This window comes from Mytilus californianus, unplaced genomic scaffold (genome assembly GCF_021869535.1).
Source record: "Mytilus californianus isolate M0D057914Y unplaced genomic scaffold, xbMytCali1.0.p SCAF_4, whole genome shotgun sequence".
In the NCBI taxonomy this organism is placed as follows: domain Eukaryota; kingdom Metazoa; phylum Mollusca; class Bivalvia; order Mytilida; family Mytilidae; genus Mytilus; species Mytilus californianus.
In genome coordinates this window covers 92176968-92198563 of record NW_026262690.1, presented here as the reverse complement: position 1 = coordinate 92198563, position 21596 = coordinate 92176968, and the positions used below count along the sequence as shown (strand labels likewise).

Sequence of the window (21596 nt, the reverse complement as noted above, 5' to 3'; positions counted from 1 at the left end):
AATGTCAAAATGTACAATGTCGTGTGCTGATGTAAATATTTGTTTTTAAATTGTTTAACCTACATACCCTATTTTTTCTTGCCTGGAAAGAAACATGCAAATATCTTTTGGACCTAATGCAGAAGATAACAAAAACCAAAAAAATCAAAATCCTTTAGATATTTCCATCAAGGCTTCAACCCCAAAATATAAATCCCCATCACTTACTTTTCATGATATCAGGTATAGGTATATCTTCTGGATTGACTTGTGGTGAAAACACACCAATTCTCTGTTTGGAAATTCCCTTGTGTTCTGTCTCTTTGTGGATGTATCCCAAATCTTTTAAAAAGTTGGCAGACGTTGGTTCTTTGCTGTCCATTAAAGAATCAATCTGAAATATTTATTACAAGATGCATATAGTTTTTGGACAGATTCTTAAATGCTAAAAAATAGGAAGAAGATATCAATGAAGCATCGATAAAATGGCCAGAAATATACATTTTCTATATCATACCTCACATCAGCCCTTCTCTACTATCGTAGACCAGACATAAAAATTTGTAACCTGATTACTTATTTTTCTGCATATAGTTATTGTAGACTGTAGTTCATGTACAAAACAAATCTATTCTGGCGTTTTTGTGAATTCTCTCATAAAAAAAATCTACATAATTTGACTCACAGCTGATACTAACCAATATCTTAATGCAGATTGACATATGTATACTCCATATCTCCTTCTATTCATGCCTATAATTCAACAGGCAATATATAAAGAAATAAATGTGAATAGCTATATAAATATAAACAAGAAGGAAAAGAAGTACAGATACATTGTAAAAAATAAATATGTAATATAAAAGGAGACAACATTTTTCAGCTGTATTTATGTTATAAATTGGAAGCTACTATTTGATGATGATAGACGGCTGTTTACAGTTAGCAGCAAATTAAATGTATATTCAGGACATTAATGTGATTTGAATTTGTACTAGACGGACACTCTAAGCTGGATTTTTAACATGCTAGTTCACACAGTAACAGTTTGCAGGAAAAATTGTCACCCTACCCTGATACATTATTCTGACTCCAAGTTGACCATGAGGCAGTTGCTAATATTTAACTCTTACCATGCTGAATTATTTTCAGAAAATGTCTAATTTTCATTAATTTGCAAAATTATGCAAATTATATGCAAATGAGCTATACCCTGTTGCTGATGCATATCGATTGCAATAAAGCTAATAGATACTATAGTCTGAATGTAGAGTAGACCCCAGTGAACACATTGATCCCAAACGTGCTGAGTTCAGAGTGAACCTGATCTAAGTATGGTTGTCATAAGATGTTCATTTCTAACAAAAATCCGGAATTTACTGATTTTTGGCTTCACCTGGACCTGCAACTAGAAGTAACCGTTCCCTAAGCATATTTCAATGATAAACATGAACAGTGGTTAAATGCTGTAGGTTGACACTATTTTTGGAAGATTTAAGCCTCTATACTGTGCGTACCAGGCACAGAAAGAAAGCCCACCCCTCCAGAAAAAACTGTTTTATCCGATATCATTTTACGAGGTTCGTATAAGGGCTTAAACTGCATCTTAAACCTAAAAAGCATGACAAGAAATAGCCTAAGGTTGAGGGAACATGCTCCAATTTAGAATAACAAACCATACAGTTGACCTCTAAAAGTATGGAGAGCCATTGGAACCAAAAAACATTATTTCAGTAAAGGCCGTAATATAATGGCCCCCGCATGGCAAGGGTTAAGAATTATCTTTTATTTACAGAAGTAGCTGTAATGAATATATCATTCAGTTGTTTGAATTCAGCGGCAGGGTGTTCAGCTCTGTGCTGTATAGGTTTGATATGGTTAGCATTAGGCGCAATGGTAGATTCCTCTATATGACTTCCTTCTTCTGTCTCCAAGATCATCAACTGCTTCTTTTCTACCATGTCAATTAAAACTTGTTCACACCAGTATGGTACACCATGGCATCTTTCTTTCAACAATCTAAAAACAATAATAGATTATTTCCCAAGTAAAATGAAATATTGTAATACTATTTTACTGTAAGGCAACATGAAATTAATTTCCTCCTTCCCACCAAATAATTATTCTATGAACCAAGGTTTTGGTTGCAAAACATTGGTTAACATATTATTTGTAGAATGAAAAGAGTTCTTATTAAAAAATACATAAGTATTTCAATGGTTGTCTTCAATTACCGATATATCTTAGCAGGTTGTTCTTTTAGTGACTTTGTTAGCCAAGTGGTCTAAGAAGTTCATCTACAGTGATCACCAACATGTAAACATTCAGGTTGTGAGTTCGAACCCTGCATATGACTGGTGTTTTCAACTCCGATCTTAATTCTCCATTTCTGAATCTAATGCATTCTGGGTAATATTTTCAAAAGCATACACCAAAACATTGTGATTGGTTAAAACATTCTAAACAATTGAAGTTCAACCAATGACAAAATGCTATTTTCATTTTGGTGTACGAACAATGAGATTACCCATAGTGCTTTAGATTCTTAAAAGGCGTATTGACTAGGATTGCCAGTTTTCCTACCAAAGGTCGTGGTTTTCTCTGGGCACTATGACTTCCTTCACCAATAAAACTGGCTGCTACAAATAGCCAAGAGTGCTGAAAGTGGCGTTAAAAAAACAACAATCAATCTATCAATCTTTTGGGTTGTTTTTTCTCCCTTTAGGGAATTTGGTGTTGATGGCAGCTATTGTGTATATAGATAGAATTTACACATGAATGGCTAATTCTGTAATTCTCTTACCTTTCTAGTGCATTTGGTATCCTTACAACTTCCATCAACTGGCAGGCTAATGCTGTCAAGTATTTGCTTTCTATTCCCCCTATATCTTCAATGAATACATTACGACTGTCAAAGAAATTGGCTGCTGCTGGACACGATGGTTCATCTACTGCTTTAGGTCTGATTGAAAGTACTAAAAGAATGTGGGTCAGTTGGCTCAAATAAAAGAGTGTGGTCCAAGATTCCTCATCTATGTTATGAGCATCATCTAATATTATTACAACTGGAGTGCTTTTATGTATACACTGAAAAAGGTGAATAAAAAACATGAGCATGTGTCAAGAAACTAAAATCAAAGTAATGCATGGCTTTTTATTCAAAATTCACATGAAATGTTTAAAGCCCCAAGATCTTTCTGAACTGCGATGCTTTTTTTCCATATACCAGCAGATTTTATGTCATTGTGGGGTCATTATCATTACCAAAAATTATGTAACAACTGTTTGTTGTATTTGTGGAAATTAAATGACTGGCATAAATCTTGAATGTTCATTATTGATTAAGCATTATGTGGTGTCTGTCTTTTCTAATAAATTACCTCCAATTTGAACATCTTTGATACTTTGAAAATTCCTCAAATTATCAAAGGCACTTTAATTTCTCTGGAAGGTGATTTCAGGGTGACAAAAATAAAAGAAATTAGACTCACACTTCTTCAAAGTTTGGTGAGCTCTGTGAGCTTAAGACATATCATCTATGGGACATAGAATATACATACCAGTTCTGCTATGGTACCAATCAATTCATTAGCTTTGGATAAATCATCTGGATTTCCCATAACCTCATCTGGCTTGATGTACATGCTCACCTTTGAAAGCTAAAATAAGACACATACATAAATCCTTGCATTTAAAGCCATAAATCCATCTTCCAACAAATTTTCAATGTTCTTGATGATGCCAACAAATTGTTAATGCTTTTGATTATGCCAACAAATTGTTAATGCTTTTGATGATGCCAAAAATTGTTAATGCTTTTGATGATGCCAACAAGTTGTTAATGCTTTTGATGATGCCAACAAATTGTTAATGCTTTTGAAGATGCCAACAAATTGTTAATGCTTTTGATGATGCCAACAAATTGTTAATGCTTTTGATGATGACAACAAATTTTCAATGTTTTTGATAATGCCAACAAATTGTTAATGCTTTTGACGATGCCAACAATTGTTAAGGCTTTTGATGATGCCAACAAATTGTTAATGCTTTTAATGATGTATTGAAAGTTATATTTCTGTTCTCTGCTTCAGATTTTATATCAGTACAAAAATTAATTTGACAAACCTAACATTTATTTGCCTACATGAATGTAAATGTGGAAGCAAATTTAAAAAAAAAAGCATGTAACAAAATTATAGATAGCGCATCAAACTCATACATGAATGATATTATTTTCCTTGCAACAAGTCAGTTTGCTAAACACAAAAACAATGTTATAAAGAGAATAATTGACATTGCTGATGTTAATACGGTCTTCGTAAGCGGATGTATTTTCTAAATTCACATATAGTGTTGTTCAAAAACTTATTTGATGCATTTTCTTTTGAATATATATATATATATATATAATTATATATAATATAATTATAGTTGCTTCATGAAATTCATACATGAATGATATTATTTTCCTTGCAACAAGTCAGTTTGCTAAACACAAAAACAATGTTATAAAGAGAATAATTGACATTGCTGATGTTAATACGGTCTTTGTAAGCTGATGTAATTTCTAAATTCACATATAGTGTTGTTAAAAAACTTATTTGATGCATTTTCTTTTGAATATATAGGGAAGAACAAAAAATTAGGTCGAACAACGGATGTTCTATAACCCTGCTGACTGCCATTGACGATTGCCAAATAAACGGATCACAAGATGTAACAAAATGGATCTTTATTATGATTTTAATACCAAACAGAAAACAATAAACTTGTGGAAAAGATGGTATACCGCAAACATGCGGTGAAAAAATTTGTTCATCATATCCGGATTTGGACAATTAATGTCTCTTCAGTGATGTTAGTCATCGAAACGGTATTTGGAAGGCCATATAATTTACCTCAATTTAGGATAGACCCTTGAATTTTGAAAGAGTCGTAATAGGATGAAGGATCATATAAACCTGAAGGCAAATATAATACAAGCCCAAACGAAAAAATATAAACAAGTCTAAATTGAAAACAATGTTCAAACCTATGATTGCGTTGGATAAAAACCGCAATTTTTATACGTGTGCATGCAAAACAAATTTCTTAGTAGAGGGGTCTAAATACAGCACAAACAACATTTTCCAAAAGACCAAAAAAGTGAAAAAGTATATTTAAAAAAAATGCATTTGACTAACAAGTAGAACAACAGATGTTCTATAACCCTGCTGACTGCCATCGACGATTGCCAAATAAACGGATCACAAGATGTAACAAAATGGATCTTTATTATGAATTTAATACCAAACAGAAAACAATAAACTTGCGGAAAAGATGGTATACTGCAAACATGAGGTGCAAAATTTGTACACCATATCCGGATTACGACAATTAATGTCTCTTGAGTAATGTTAGGAATCGAAACGGTATTTGGAAGGCGCTGACAGATTCTTAGGGTTTGTTTAAGTTTTTTATATATATATATATATATATATTGCTTTTTGCTTCATATCAATGCATTTTCTGTATCACAGCTAACATAGTCATCATTACGAAAGTTCACAGTAATCAACCTCTTGATCTTTACCGGTAATTATTATTCTTATCAAATCTATCATTATTTGACTGTTTTAATGATCCCTTTTTCAGTCTTAATAATAATCACATCTTAAATTATTGTAGATATTTATACAAAATTCGTTGCAAATTTTATAATGATTAATTGCTTATTATGTGCATTGGATATCTGTTTGCCTGTGTTATTTTTTTGTTTTCTCTATGTGTACCTTGCTTGTATTTTTTTGTCTACTTGTTTTATACTGTTTGTTAACATATATGTTTTGTTCTTGTGTAGTGATCCATAATCCCGTAACATTACTCTTGCTAACTTATGATCGGGGTTGATCAGTATAGAGCGTGTATTGGTCAATTTCAGAATACTATTTTATCAAAGCAATTACAACTAAACAGTTATCACTTTCTGAGTAACACTTTGTCACACTCTCGTTACATGTACGTCTTTTGTTCTGTTGTTACCGTTCTCTCATTTTCTGTTTCATTACACAAGCTAGCAATGATGATGTTTTTATTACTAGTCACATCGGGAACTATTCATCCTAATCCGGGTCCGTCAGGGGATCTTTCTGTATGTCACTTAAATGCACGTAGTTTATATTCTTTTGACAGCGTATTGAAGTCTAATAGAACTGAGCTAGACGAAATTGAATCTGTCCTGTGCTGTGTAACGAATTCCAATATGATGTGATCTATATTAGTGAAACTTGATTAAAACAGGACATCTCATTTGAAGATATTAAGACTGATAATTATAATATCCACAGGCCAGATAGGGCTGACAGGTCGGGTTGCGGTGGTGTAGCCATATATGTTTCCGATCGATTATATTCATTGCGCCGTCAGGAGCTAGAAATACAGTCTCCAATTCTTATGCATTGAAGTCAAGACCAGGGATAAGTCTATCCTAGTTAGTGTTTGTTACAGACCGCAGACCATAACTGCTAATGAATGTTGGAAATTCATTGATAGCTTTACTGCAGTCGTCGAAAATATGAAATCACACAGCCCAGATGTCTGCTTGATCTTAGGGGACTTCAACCACCGATGTGTTTCATGGTTTGATAGTCATAGTCACAACGAGCTCGGTCTAACTCTTTTTAATCTGGCATATAGGCATGGTCTATCACAAGTAATTGATGAACCGACCAAGTATACGGACAGCAGTGCGACACTGTTAGACCTTATATTTACTGACAATGAACATTAGATAACGGTAAAGATGTCTGTACAATCTTCTTAGACGTGTCTAAGGCCTTTGATAAAGTTTGGCACAAAGGTCTTGTTTTCAAACTTAAACAATTTGGCATATGTGGTTCTCTTTTGTCTCTTATAGAAAATTACCTCAAAGAGTCGTTATTAATGGCCAGACATCATCGAGTCAAAACACTTATGCTGGTGTACCCCATGGTTCTATACTCGGTCCTCTGCTTTTTCTTATTTATTTTAATGATATTAAAGAAGGCATTACCAGCAATATTAAATTGTTTGCTAATGATACTTCCCTTGTCAAACAAATTGATGACATCTCAGATTGTTTTCAGACTCTGAACAGTGACCATCGACATGTTGAACACATGGTCACGGCAATGGTGTGTAATTTTCAATGCACAAAAAACTGAGTATCTTATAATTTCTAAGAAGAAGAATATACCCCACTACCCTCCATTGATCTTAAATAATGTAAATATAAAGAGAATTACACACCATACACATTAAGGCCTTATTTTGAATGATAAACTTTCTTGGACCAATCATATTGCTGATATTTGTAAGAAATGTCACAGTGAACTAAACACTATCCTGAGGATGCGACATTTATTACCAAGATTATGTATTGAAAAGTTATTTTAAACATTTGTTCGTTCATTACTAGACTATGCAGATGTTATCTATGATAACTGATCTAGTGCTGATTCTGCAAACATTGAACATGTACAGATACGTGCCTGCATTATATCTACTGGGGCAATCAGGGTCACAAAACATGCCACTTTATTGAAAGAGGTTGGACTTGAGATTCTTAAAACATGCCGTAAAGTTCACAGACTTACATATTTGTACAAAATTAAAAATCATCTTGTTCCAGATTATCTCTGTAATTTTCATCCATTATTCCATCATAACACTGAAAACTATAACTTAAGACGTCATGCCAACTTGATACCTATCAGGTCAAGAACAGTAGCATACTACAATTCTTTTCTTCTATCTACGATTAGAGACTGGAACAGCTTGTCCGCTGAACTAATTTCAGCAACATCTTTGACGTGTTTCAAAAGGTTGTTAAAGAAGAGTTTTAATTTGCGTAGTAAAAAAATATATTCATGTGGGCATGGTTATGAGAAAAAGATTCATACTAGATTAGTGCCCTTAATGACCATTTGTACAAATATAATCTTACATTAAATAGGTTTTGCGATTTCTGCCCAGGTAACCGTATTGAAAGCACCGAGCACTATTTAATTCATTGCGTCCATTACACGAGCTATCGGATTACTCTTCTACTTGGTATTAAGAATCTGATTTGTCCAGATATAAATATAGCAATGTTGCGGTATCTTAGTCCTAACTACCTGAGCAAAATTTTAATAGAAAGTAGTGACGATTTGTCTGATGATGCTAATTTAGAGCTGTTTGAGTGTGTGTTTCGATATATTAAATCTTCAAACAGGTTTTCTCGCTAGATCAATAACACATTTGTATTACCTTTTTTTCCTTGTAATCAAACATATTAGGTAAGAAACACATACAAATGTATATATATATTTCTATTTTTCTTTCTTTTTTTTTTACCTGATTGTACTCAAAATTGTCTTTCCTTAATTATTATTTTATATTACTGAGTTCAACATGATTGTAAAGGCATGTGCGTGTGAGTAAGAATGCGTGAGTGATTGGATAGGTGTGAAGTTTACATCCTTATGTCTTGTCCTGTACATATTGTCTTGTCTTGTGTTAAACATGTTTATAAAAAAAAAAATCTGTTAATTGTGAATTTGTATATATCTATGTTGAGGAGACCCACACCTATCCTTAAGCTGTTGGCAATCCTCTTTAAATAAATAAAGAATTAAATTAAGTCAGTTTGATAAAAAAAATTCCAAGAGGAATTTATATATTTCTTAGATGTTGAAATGGTTAAACTACCTACCAACTGATTTATTTTTTTCTATCTTACCTGTGTCCCAAGTACATGTGGAATAAGGCCCAAACTTCCCAACAATCCTTTTGATGCTATTTTCTCTATAATCTCTGGTTCCCTGTCTATTTGGTGGGAGAAACCAGCACTTGATATCAACATTCTCATTATATGTCTGGTCAGGAAATTATTGTTAAATCTATCATTCATTTGCACTGCACACGATATCACTCTGAATAAAAATGAAATAAAGCTATAACCTCAAAATTAATAGATTATTAACAGCCGCTATATAGATAATGTTCTCTCACTAAATAATACAAAATTTGGTGACTATGTTGAACTAATCTATCCCATCGAACTAGAGATAAAGGATACTACAGATACAGTTAAGTCTGCCTCATATCTTGACTTACATCTAGAAATTGACAATGAGGGTCAAAACTTTACAACAAAAGAGATGATTTCAGCTTCCCAATTGTGAACTTTCCATTTCTATGTAGCAACATTCCAGCAGTGCCTGCATACAGAGTATATATCTCCCAATTGATACGATATTCCCAATCTTGTATTACCTATCATGATTTCCTTGATAGAGGATTGCTGCTCACAAGGAAGCTATTAAACCAAGAGTTCCAAATGGTGAAGTTGAAATCATCCCTTCGTAAATTTTACGGACGCCATCTCAAGTTGGTTGACCGTTATGGAATAACTGTTTCACAGATGATATCGGATATGTTCCTTATGTCGTAACTACAATACCCTTCCCTTTTAACGAATGTGACCTACTGAATAAGACTATTTACCGGATTTATAATAACATAAGCAACACCACGGGTGCCACATGTGGAGCAGGATCTGCTTACCCTTCCGGAGCACCTGAGATCACCCCCAGTTTTTGGTGGGGTTCGTGTTGCTTAGTCTTTAGTTTTCTATGTTGTGTCATCTGTTCTATTATTTGTCTGTTTGTCTTTTTATTTTTGGCCATGGCGTTGTCAGTTTGTTTTTCGATCTATGAGTTTGACTGTCCCTCTGGTATCTTTCGTCCCTCTTTTCTACTAAATTTTCAATTTATAAAGAAGTTTCGGAACATATGTGTGTTTAATAAGGTATCGCTTGGGTAATTTTCAGCCAAATTCTGAACAATAACATGTAAACATAGCATGAATATGAAATCTGATTTGAAATAGACTAACATTCTCAACAGATTTTTTACATAACAATAAAATTTCATCAAATTGAAAAAAAAAGGAAATATAGTATAAATATGAAAACCACTTTGTCATAGCTTAACATGCTGATACATATAGATTCTACCACTGCATCGAGTGTGATACGATATTTATCCACTCGAGACAGTTAAATTTTCAAATTTAAAACGCGAGGCTCGCCGAGCGTTTTAAATATTCAAAATTTAATTGTTGAGAGTGGATAAATATCATATTACATGAGATTTGGTGGTGGAATCTGTTTCTCTAATGATTTTCAAACAATATGCAGGCAAACTTATTCCGTCTTTTCGAATGATCTGTAAAAAGATATGCTTTTTCTATGTGACATCATCAGACATGGTCGCCTTTTTTCATGCCATCACAATAGGAAATTCAGAGGAAAGCAAGTAAATTCTACGTCATAATCGGATTTTAACCAATGAAGAACTGAGATCAAACAAACCACACGTTGATTAAATTTTTTTTATACAATGGGTGCAGAAAGGGATAAATTGACGAAGAATTAGAGAAATATTTTTACCATGTTATCTACTTTACAACAAAATTTTCCCCAAAAATTATATTTTTTCTACAAATGCTAAAGATTGATATCAACACAGCTAGATAAATCTATCATACCTTAAGTCTCGATGTTCTGCACCAACTATCAAATGATCCAATAATCTGGTTTTACCTATCCCAGAAGCACCAACATACACAAGATGCCGGACCTTTTTACCATCATCTTCATTTTTTAAGTTCTTCACTTGCTCTTCAAACATTTCCACTTCTTTTGTACAGCCTTAAAAAAAAAGAATGCAGAAAAATACAACAAAGTAATAAATTATACATTCAAGAGTGTAGCTCTTAATGAAATTAGGGTTCTCTTTATAAAATTAAGTTTTGATTCTAATTGTTCATTGTCATGTCTAATAATTTAACGGCCTATGAAACTAGAGACTAAAAAGTCTGTGTTGCTAACCTAGGACTATGTGCATCTTCAACAATGGACGCTTTCAAACATTTAAGACTCTATTATAATTCAAGACAAAAATATCTTTTTTGGTTGATCTTGTATTGCTGATCATTTTTTCTGTCTACAATTTCTTTCTATCTTCTTTAGATTTTGCCCAAAACACAAAAAAAGGGAAAAAAAATGTCATTTAATAAGAGCAATTACTCCTATAAGGAGTCTATGGTTTCAGCAAAACTTGACTTATTTGTAACCCAAAAAATTAGTAGATCTTGTCTTGCAGATCATTTTGGCTTTAAAGTTTATCTTTATCTATTATAGTTTTCAAAATAATGGGCAAAAATGAAATAAATTCTTGGTCGGCAGGCATGATCGTCGGACAAATTTTTTTAAACTAGATACCCTAAGGAAGATTGGGGCCTTGATTTAGAGGAGAAGATTTTTGTAAAGGTTAAAAGACAATGACTGATGATGGACAATGATGACTGACGGTGACAATGAGAATAGCTCACTTGGCCCTAAGCTAAACTAGAGTCTCCAAAGAGCCTGTGTCGCTCACCTGTATCTACTGTTGTTTTCGAAATCATGTAAAATAAGGTTTAAATTATAATTAATAGTATTAGATATCCTTATAATGATTGAGGCCAAGTTTGGTTTAATTTGGCCCAGTAGTTAAATTAAAAAGCAGGTCATCCCATTGTAGTCCTACAATAGTTACTGAAGACCCCTTATCATTATTCGAATTAGTTTTCAAGTTGTGACCATTTGAAATTAGTTTTTTCTTACAATATTCCCTTAGACTTCTATAGTAAACCCCTATGTTCTATTTTTAGCCATGGTGGCCATATTGGTTGGATGACAGGGTCATCGGATACATTTTTCAATCAAGATACCCTATTGAAAATTGGCTAAGTTTAATTCTATTTGGCCCAGTAGATTAAGTGGAGAAGATTTTTGTAAAAGATTACAAAAATTTACGAAAAATTGACTATAAAGGGCAATAACTCCTTAAGGGGTCAATTGAAAAATTTAGTTATATGGACTTATTTGTAGATTGTACTTTGCTGAACATTATTGCTGTTTACAGTTTATCTGTATCTATACTAATATTTTAAATAATATCTAAAAACTGCAAAATTTCCTTAAATTTACCAATTCAGGGGCAGCAACCCAACAACAGGTTGTCTGATTAGTCTGAAAATTTCAGGGCAGATAGATCTAAACCTGATAAACATCTATACCCATGCCAGATTTGCTCTAAATGCTTTAGTTTCAGAGATATAAGCCAAAAAATGCATTTTACCCCTATGTTCTATTTTTAGCCATGTCCGCCATGGTGGTTGGCAGGCGGGGGTTATCGTACACATTTATTAAACTAGATACCCTAATGATGATTATGGCCATGTTTGGTTAAATTTGTCTCAGTTGTTTCAGAGGAGAAGATTTTTGTAAAAGATTACAAAAATATACGAAAAATGGTTAAAAATTGACTATAAAGGGCAATAACTCCTTAACAGGTCAATTGACAATTTTGGTCATGTTGACTTATTTGTAGATCTTACTATGCTGAACATTATTGCTGTTTACAGTTTATTTCTATCTATAATAATATTCAAGATAATAACAAAATTTCCTTAAAATTACCAATTCAGTGGCAGCAACCCAACAACAGGTTGTCTGATTCATCTAAAAATTTAAAGGCGGATAGATCTCAACCTGATAAATATTTTTCCCCAATGTCAGATTTGCTTTAAATATGTTAGTTTCAGATATAAGCCAAACACGGCATTTTACCCCTATGTTCTAATTTTAGCCATGTCGGCCATGTTGGTTGGTAGGCGGGGTCATCTGACATATTTTTTAAACTATATACCCTAATGATGATTGTGGCCAAGTTTGGTTACATTTGGCTCAGTAGTTTCAGAGGAGAAGATTTTTGTAAATTATATCAAAAATTTACGAAAATGGTTAAAAATTGACTATAAAGGGCAATAACTCCTTAAGGGGTCAATTGACAATTTTGGTCATGTTGACTTATTTGTAGATCTTACTATGCTGAACATAATTGCTATTTACAGTTTATTTCTATCTATGATAGTATTCAAGATAATAACCAAATTTCCTTAAAATTACCAATTCAGCGGCAGCAACCCAACAACGGGTTGTCTGATTCGTCTGAAAATTACAGAATGGATAGATCTCAACCTGATAAACATTTTAACACCCATGTCAGATTTGCTCTAAATGCTTTAGTTTCAGAGATATAAGCCAAAAACAGCATTTTACCCATATGTTCTATTTTTAGCCATGTCGTCCATGTTGGTTGGCTGGCGGGGTCATTGGACACATTTTTAAAATTAGATACCCTAATGATGATTGTAGCCAAGTTTGATTAAATTTTGCCCAGTAGTTTCAGAGGAGAAGATTTTTGTAAAGTTAATGGACGATGGACGACGACGACTACGATGACGGACCATGGACGCCAAGTGATGAGAAAAGCTCACCTGGCACATTGGGCCAGGTGAGCTAAAAATGATAAATTATATGTTTACGATACAACAATCTTTATTTCCTTAAAAATTATTGAATTATAGCAAAATCGAATGAATACCACTGATTAACATATTATTTTGTTATAAGCTAGTTTAGCTATGTGAAGGGGAAAACATAAGACTAATTTAAATTTCATATATATGCATACCTAACAATGGATAGTGAAAATATGGAACACTGTTTACACCTACACCTAAATCAGCACTTTCTTTAAATTCTCTAATAATTCCAACATTTCTCAATCCTTTCATTCTCTTGGTGATAAGAACATCAAAGTTATGGGCAGGAAGCCTGGATAATTGGAATGTTCTATCATCACAGGCTACTTTGTCTGGGTAGTGCATCATCAACCTTGCTGCGAAGTTTACTCTCCTTCCTATCACTAAAAAAAATATGTTGACTTTTTAAGAAACTATATTTATCTGATCTATTTATAACTCTATACTTTCACTTTTCATTATATCTCACCAAGAGCAATGCACATTGTTACGTCAAAATTTAATGTACCAAGCTTTGTAATTCAGTGCTGAATTTCTGTATGTTAACTGTCCTGATGACGTCTGCCTGGCAGGTGGAACATGTCGACCAGCATTTTAATATAATTAGTTTCATGAAGTGTTGCACTTTAAAAAAATTCTATGTACACACAAGAGAATTACCTGAATATTCATGTCTTTTGCTATGCCCAACCACTCCACAGAAGGTTGTACCTGTTGTAACACCAATTGATACATGCCTAAAATTGTCAAAAAGTCAGGCCTATCATATCATAAAAGTGTACCATAATGGCAGAATAAAACAAAGTCATTGCACTAATACTGGTGAATATATTTCTGAGTAGAACATGACTGATATATTGCAGGAGCTTGTAAATCCATTTAATTTTTCTGATGGACAATATTCACTAACATTTGTGTTGTAACCTTCTTTTTTTTTTGTATGGCAATAAGCTTTATAAATGACAAGATGATCATGTTTGAATATCCTTTATATCACCATTTTCAAGCGATATTGCACTATTGCAATACTTTGGCATATTGCATGCTACCTTTTGGATTAGTGCTACACAGAATATAACTTAGTTCAACAATTATTGCTGTAATATTTGAGTTTATTGCAATAATAACTAATAATAACTGCTTTAAATAGTAGCTTAAATCATCTGTAAGCCTGTTTACTGTACTGAAATATTATCTTTTCGAGCAATGACATTCATTTAAATGTCAAGAGTGTGATTGTGTATCATATTTTATCAAATAAAGTTCAGTTTATTTAGCCCAAAATACATAATAGAATCATAATGAAAGTTTTATTATCTTATGTAATGAGAAGTTAAGCATGGTAACTTTTTTTTCTTCAATATAAAAAGAAACTATTTTCTATAATTTTATTTGAAAAATTGATCATCTAGCTACTATTCTTTCTGCTCAAATAAATATTGTTTTCTCTTAAAAACCTTTTAATATAAATACTTTGTAAATGTTGCTAAATTTAATAGACTGTTTATTTTAGTTTTGCAATTGGAAAGATAGATTGCACTTTAGCAAAGCATAAAAAGGTATAATCTCTGTGTATACGTCCATGAAACATTAACTGTACTATGCTGTTGAAAAATTTTGACAACTTAAAAGAATTTTCTCCCTTAACTGTAGTTAAAAGAGTTTTCTCCCTTAACTGCACTTACAAGAGTTTTCTTCCCTAATAGTACTGCAACTGACCTCGAAAAAGACGCTTAGTTAACGAGTTTAATGTTCCGGAATAACACACGGCCGCAAATTGTTTTAAATGATAGAATAATATATATATTTTATTTTCCGTCTGGTCGTAAAAAGTTTCTATGGTCACATTTTTGTATTTTAGCCATTTAATGGGGTACCCCTCAATTTACGGTTTTGGGTAGTCACTTTAAAATCCCAAAACTAAATGTTTTTGTTAAATTTCCCGCCACTTTCGTAAAAATTTTCGATGCACATATCATCTAGGATCATTTGAATGATGAAGCCATAAATATAATACCATCCCCGAGTAAAACTTTCAAACTTAAAGTTGACTGTTTTCAGATGGAAATTTAACGCGTTTTTCTTTGAAAACGAGAAAACATATGATTCAAAAACAGTATTTGACATTTGAGAGGACAAAATGTATTATTGCAATACTGCATGCAAATTTTGTTGGTCAAATTCCAAACAATTTTGTCAAAAACTCAAAAATAAAAACATCATTTGTACCTTTTTTAATTACTGAAATTTCCTATCCGTCAATCAGCTCCACCATTTATTTTTTCCTTAACAATGAATTTGATAGTTTCGATGAAATTATGTACATTTTCTAGGATAAGTTAATTTATTTTTGAGAGATTTGAATATATATAGTAGTTCTTTCGTGTATTTTCTGTTAATAAGTTATATTTTAGTTAATAAAATTTTGACTTTTTATAAAAGTTAACCAAATCCTTCGGATAAGTTGTTTTTCCGGATAATGACTAGTTGATATTGTGTGGGAAAAATACATTGTATGTCAATGTTCAACCTCAAAGCAATTAATATGCATGCAAGCAGTTCGGGGGAAAGTACTATTAAAGTTTTGCAGAGATTTGGTGTGTAACAAGGTAATGATACAACCAACTTCTCTTGATATTCTGCTTTTCTTGGGCGAAAGAGTTGTGAATCATCAGTGATGTTATAAGACTTACACCAGAAGGCAAAATTGTTGCTTCTTTTAATTAGAAACAACAGAAAGCCATATATGTGATCAAACTGATGCACATGTATCCTCACAACCTGACACTTTTATTCGATCTCGCGCTCATTTTCCTCCTTGTAGTTTGGCTTTAAAAATTACAGAAAACTACACAAAACTGAGTCGTCTGAACGTGTTGACGGTCATTTGAGGTGTGCTTGTGTGAGTTATCATTTATCCATGCATGGCATGGTAGAGATAATCGCGAGTACAAATTTATTTTCAAATTCAGTCTACCTTTCAGCATGCATCACCAAGTACTTATTGAAGTCAACACCTGTGTAATCAGGTAAAACAGTTACTAAAATTAATATTTGAAATTGGTTGTAAGTAATGGTCTGTTCTTTCATAAAAAGGCCTTTCTCATGTAGCACATCCTCAAAATATACCGATCACTTTCACCCAAGATTGTCTCTGATGCTTACCAAACTGCAAAACTCCAGAACTAACTAACTAGATATAATGGCACCTTACAATTCAGACACAGCAAGGCCAATGGATATCAAATATAGAGTTTAGCTCTGAATTCAATGTAGGGGATGCCATATCTGTTGCAGGAAAATTGAAGTCTATGTTAAGACTTTCAGAATGACACCAAGGTCTGTCTGAAGATATCAAGGATACATAAAAAGAAGAACAATTACTTCACTGTGCCGCCAGCGCTCTTATGAGCTCGTTGGATGTTTCTATGGAAAAGATGCCTGTATCGCTTTTGTAGTTCATTTGTTAGTTAATTGATAAAAAATCACACAAAGGCGCATTTGAACCGTATATTGTTCCTAAAGATAACAAAAAATCGTAAATGTATGGCTATTAGAAAATAAATCGTTTCTGTATCAACATTCGCCCCATTACATTTGGGATTGACCGTGCAGTTATATCATGAATATGGGAATATGAGTCACGAATATTGATAGAAACTTTGTACTCACATGTCTTTTGTGTTTCCTATGCAGAGGTAAGACTATACCTGACAAGCATTACCATGCACGGGTTTGGCCGAATCAAGACGGTATTTTCGCTCCAGATAGCATTGTTGCAAAACACCAAGGGGGATGTTTGATACAAAAAGGTGCTGACAATATAGTCACCAACACGGAGACAATTGATAGTAAGGAACGTTTCATTCCATGGCACGAGCAGACTTTCAGGTTTCTCGCTGCATTGAGGACCCACTGGTAGCCTTCGGCTGTTGTCTGCTCTATGGTCGGGTTGTTGTCTCTTTCGGAAACATTCCCCATTTCCATTCTCAATTTTATTATCAATCCGCAATTGAATCCAGAATGCGTCAGATGAAAGTGAAGAGAGGTCAAGATAACACTTTTCAATTGACTGACAGTGCATCATCGTTGTTGGCTGTTTCATTATACCAAAGGTAATAGAGGTCCTGTTCGTGTTCCGAATTCTTTCAAAAATTCGACCGGGAGGACAAAAATGGATAAACCCCATCATTTGTCATGTGACAAATGTCATCAGATTACTTACAGGATTATCTTTGTACCTGCTAAGGCAAATCTTTGTGCTCAAAAGCTGTGTTTGCTTTCAACAAACTCTGTTGTAAATATAATACGCGTGTTGAATCCTCATATGATGACGAATTGATTGATTAACATCCCTGTTTAATAGGGATGTCAAGGAGTACTCGAGTACTCGAGTATCGCTCGGTAGTACCGAGTATCGAATACCAAAATGATACTCGACTAATCGGTTTTTGTTAGAATAATGCACATTGCCATCTATTATGAAAAAAAAATTATTAAGAGAAATTAATTAAAATCAAAATACGTTTAAAATGTTTGTTCTTAATTGTCAATTAGAGTTCCTCCTGGCAAAGGTAGGCTATAAACAAGAGAACATTGCCATGGCTTACGCTGATGACTAATCGTGTTAAAGTCATTCCATTACCTCAAATATTTTCAGCAGGACTGTTAGTTACGTTACAAAGTTGAGAAACGATTCGTCCAAGAAAAAGTTGATAAGATAATATTTCTAAAGAAATTATAAATCTTTGCACCCTCTGTCGACCCTCTGAAAAGCGAAATAGTATTTAATGAAACTAAGGCTATTGTATTTCGCTTTTATAAGACAAGTTATATAAGGGTCATGACTGATTTTAAATTACAACATTAGCAAATTGACATTACATTGTATTATTTTCCAACACTTCTCTAAAAAATTGATGAGTCTACACTTTTTTGCACAGATAATCCCACTAAGACAATGTTCATGCACCAAACTGACTTTGTTTTACACTCAAACAAACGCTTACTCAATGCAAGTCACACATATGATTTTTTTTTAAACTTGGCATTCGCCTCGGTTGACTATGATATTTTTTTGTGTTATAACTGATCTGTCCAGACTTTGCAAATACACAATATGTACTTATCTATAACTAGATACTAATTTTCACAAAATACACAACCTTTTAGATACAAAATTAAAAACACTGTTTCAGTGCTTGAATTTTGTTTTTTTCAAAGATAGAAAAATATTGAAATAGTTTGATAAACTGGTGTTTTATAGTTAAGAAAATAATTTTGTAATATACTGAAGTGAAAAAGTATAAACAATATGAAAGTTTATGGATGTGAAAAGGTCAAAGCCACCTCTTCTTTTGCTATGTCATAAATGGCAAAAAATCAGAAGGTTCCAAATCAACGCCATTTTGTAATGGCAGCTCTTCATATAAGTAGTCAAATTTGTCGTTTTATCATCGTTTGTAGTATATGCTTATGATTGAACCGTTTTTGTAGCATTCCATTGACTATATATCAGAAAATTTCTCCTTTTTCTCCTTGTAGTTGAAATATTGATATTTTTAGGTCTGACCTTTGACCTCAATTTTACAAAAATGTGACCACTCTGGATTTTTACGACCAAACTTTTCTTATTGTACACGTTTTCCTCTTTCCATCGATATATGATTTAGGTGTGTGTTCTTCCGGAACATTAAAGTTTAAAAAAATGAACTCTGGTTGCAGTACTATAACTGTACTTACCAGATTATGCCAATCAAATTGTCAAAACTTTACAACTGAGATAATTAAGAAACAATGGCACTTACAAAACTCCTGTTACACCACACAATGTCTCTTTCATCCTATATGAACACATCAAAGCATTGGCACAGTCCTGTTCATGCTTAAATCCAGGTAAACCAAATATTACCAAAAAGGTACAACCCTGAAAATAAAGGTAAATATGGACTTTCATTTTATGGCATCATGTTGAAGCATCAGTTTTCCTTAATCATACCTATACCCTTAACATTACTCTTACACATGATGAACTTTCCAAACTTAAATCTACTGTTTTCATTTTTGGTCCATCAAAAAATAAAAGAATACTGCATGTTGGGAGATATTTTTGCTCTTTATTACCAATATGCCTTTCCCCAAACTAAAACCAAGACTAAACCCTAAACTAAATCATGAAAAATCTCTGAAAATAAAAGAATCCTGCATAAGAAAAGTTTTTTCTTAATTTTCAAAAATTAACTTCATGAAACTATACTGGAGATTTGCAAAAAGGTCACATATAAGTTTAGTAAATGATGTCTGTCTTATGTCACATACTTCTTAGTTCAGGAGACTTCCTTAATTTGATAACAAAAGTCATGGGTCTTGTTTACTGTTAGGAAAAAGTAAAAATATGGTATCATAAATTAATATTTCAATTCCTAAAATAAAAGAGTATACAATTGCGGAAATTAGAACTGTTAGTACAAACTAGTACATGTACTATCTTATTGGACATTTTCAATTTCCATTTATGTTAGGTCACATTTTATCATTATGTATTTTATGCAATACAAAAACAAATATTTGAGCTTTATATTTACCTTGTCAAACAGGAAAACTTTATTCAAACAACCTGCAAGAAAAAGTCAAAACTCTGATTGTGATTAAAAATACAAATGCTGCTTTAAAAACACATCTTAATAATAAATGATATATCAAAGGTTGTTTTTTTTATAAAAAATAATGCAATAATAAGACCTTCTTAAATTTCTAGTCAAAGAAAATGTCTTTAATGGTGAATTATCCTCTATACTAAACAACAAATAAAGAATCTTTGGGATATCATATCATTTAAACATAAATTACATTGAAAATAAAGACAATAGGCTAGAATTTCTTAAAAAAATCTAAAATAAAATTCATTTGAATACTATGATAAAATTGTTCAAACTTGAAGAAAGCAATGAAATTACAACACATAAAGTACTTCTTATCAAACTATGATACTATACCATGCAAGGCTTTGATCTGTATATAAACAGCACCAAATATTTTCTGTAACAGTTCTGCCTCATTCTCGTCTTTATTTAAGACAAGATTTATAAATACTATCGACACCTGTCTCATTTCAGATAGGTACTCTAATGGCTGGAAATCGTCAATCTACAAAAAAAAAAACAATCACTTTCAATAAACTATAAAAGAACTCTTATATAAGATCAAATCATGTGGGTTTTTTTTCTGAGAATCATTTGATGATTGGTCTTTTAATTCAAATTTATGATCTCTTACATATGAAGTCTTGGGAAAACTTCATTCATTTTAGTATTTAAAACAGCTTGCCCCATAAATAATTGTAGTTACACAATATTGGACAATTTTAGTAGTAATGTTCCAACTATTGATCAATAAGTTGAAAACAATTAAATCATTAATTATGATATTCATAATGGAAATATACATACATGTTTACACTTTTTTCATGTACTTTATATTTATGCATCTGTTTGTTTGAGTATTTCTATTTCAACACTATTTTTTACACATATGTATTATAAAAGAAAAATTGTGTTACTTATTCCTTCATTAGTTGCATAAGGGCTTTACCAGAAAGAAATACCCAGGGGTTGGAACAACACTTTATTTTATCAAAGGAAATAAAAATAGTAAGTCTAGACAGACAGACAGACAGACAGACAGACATCCAACATTTCTGAGTTAAAAGGGGCATAACTCTTAATAAAACTCACCAGATGAAAATATCCTACCCTCATGTGCACCTGCATATTAGAATCCTAACAATGTACTAAGTTTCATGTAGATACAATAAAAAAAGTAGGAGGAGTTAGTTACAATGACAAGGTGAGTTTTGAAAAGGATAAAAGTTTCTAATGTGAAAGGGCATTAACCTGTAAAAAATACTAAACATAATATAAAATCCTTCACATGGTGGGTGATGTTTGCATATCATGATCAATTATTCTACAGAATTTGAAATGAATCAAAAAAGGATTCAAAAGAAGTTGACCTGGACAAACAGGCAGACAGAGGGACAGACAGACAGGCTGATTCTTCTACAAACTTGGTTTGTTGAGCCTATCATTACAGAAACAAAGAGAGATAGAGTCATATAAACTGTCAAGCAATCAGACTGATAGATGGACAGGTAAAAAAAATGTCTTCCTTCGAAAAGGAGG

At 32.6% G+C, this 21596-nt stretch overlaps 1 protein-coding gene across 1 annotated transcript in view; it reads right to left on the bottom strand.

Moving 5' to 3' along the window:
* LOC127737143 (adenylate cyclase type 10-like) overlaps positions 1 to 21596 on the bottom strand; it is a 52353-nt gene that overhangs the window by 17176 nt on the left and 13581 nt on the right. The window contains exons 9-19 of the mRNA XM_052247675.1: positions 20412 to 20562; positions 20001 to 20032; positions 19224 to 19342; positions 14077 to 14153; positions 13566 to 13799; positions 10531 to 10693; positions 8720 to 8912; positions 3540 to 3638; positions 2783 to 3066; positions 1773 to 1998; positions 208 to 373 (exon numbers count right to left, since the gene is read on the bottom strand). Coding sequence (XP_052103635.1) covers positions 208 to 373; positions 1773 to 1998; positions 2783 to 3066; positions 3540 to 3638; positions 8720 to 8912; positions 10531 to 10693; positions 13566 to 13799; positions 14077 to 14153; positions 19224 to 19342; positions 20001 to 20032; positions 20412 to 20562 — 1744 coding nt within the window. The remainder of the gene's footprint in view (positions 1 to 207; positions 374 to 1772; positions 1999 to 2782; positions 3067 to 3539; positions 3639 to 8719; positions 8913 to 10530; positions 10694 to 13565; positions 13800 to 14076; positions 14154 to 19223; positions 19343 to 20000; positions 20033 to 20411; positions 20563 to 21596) is intronic.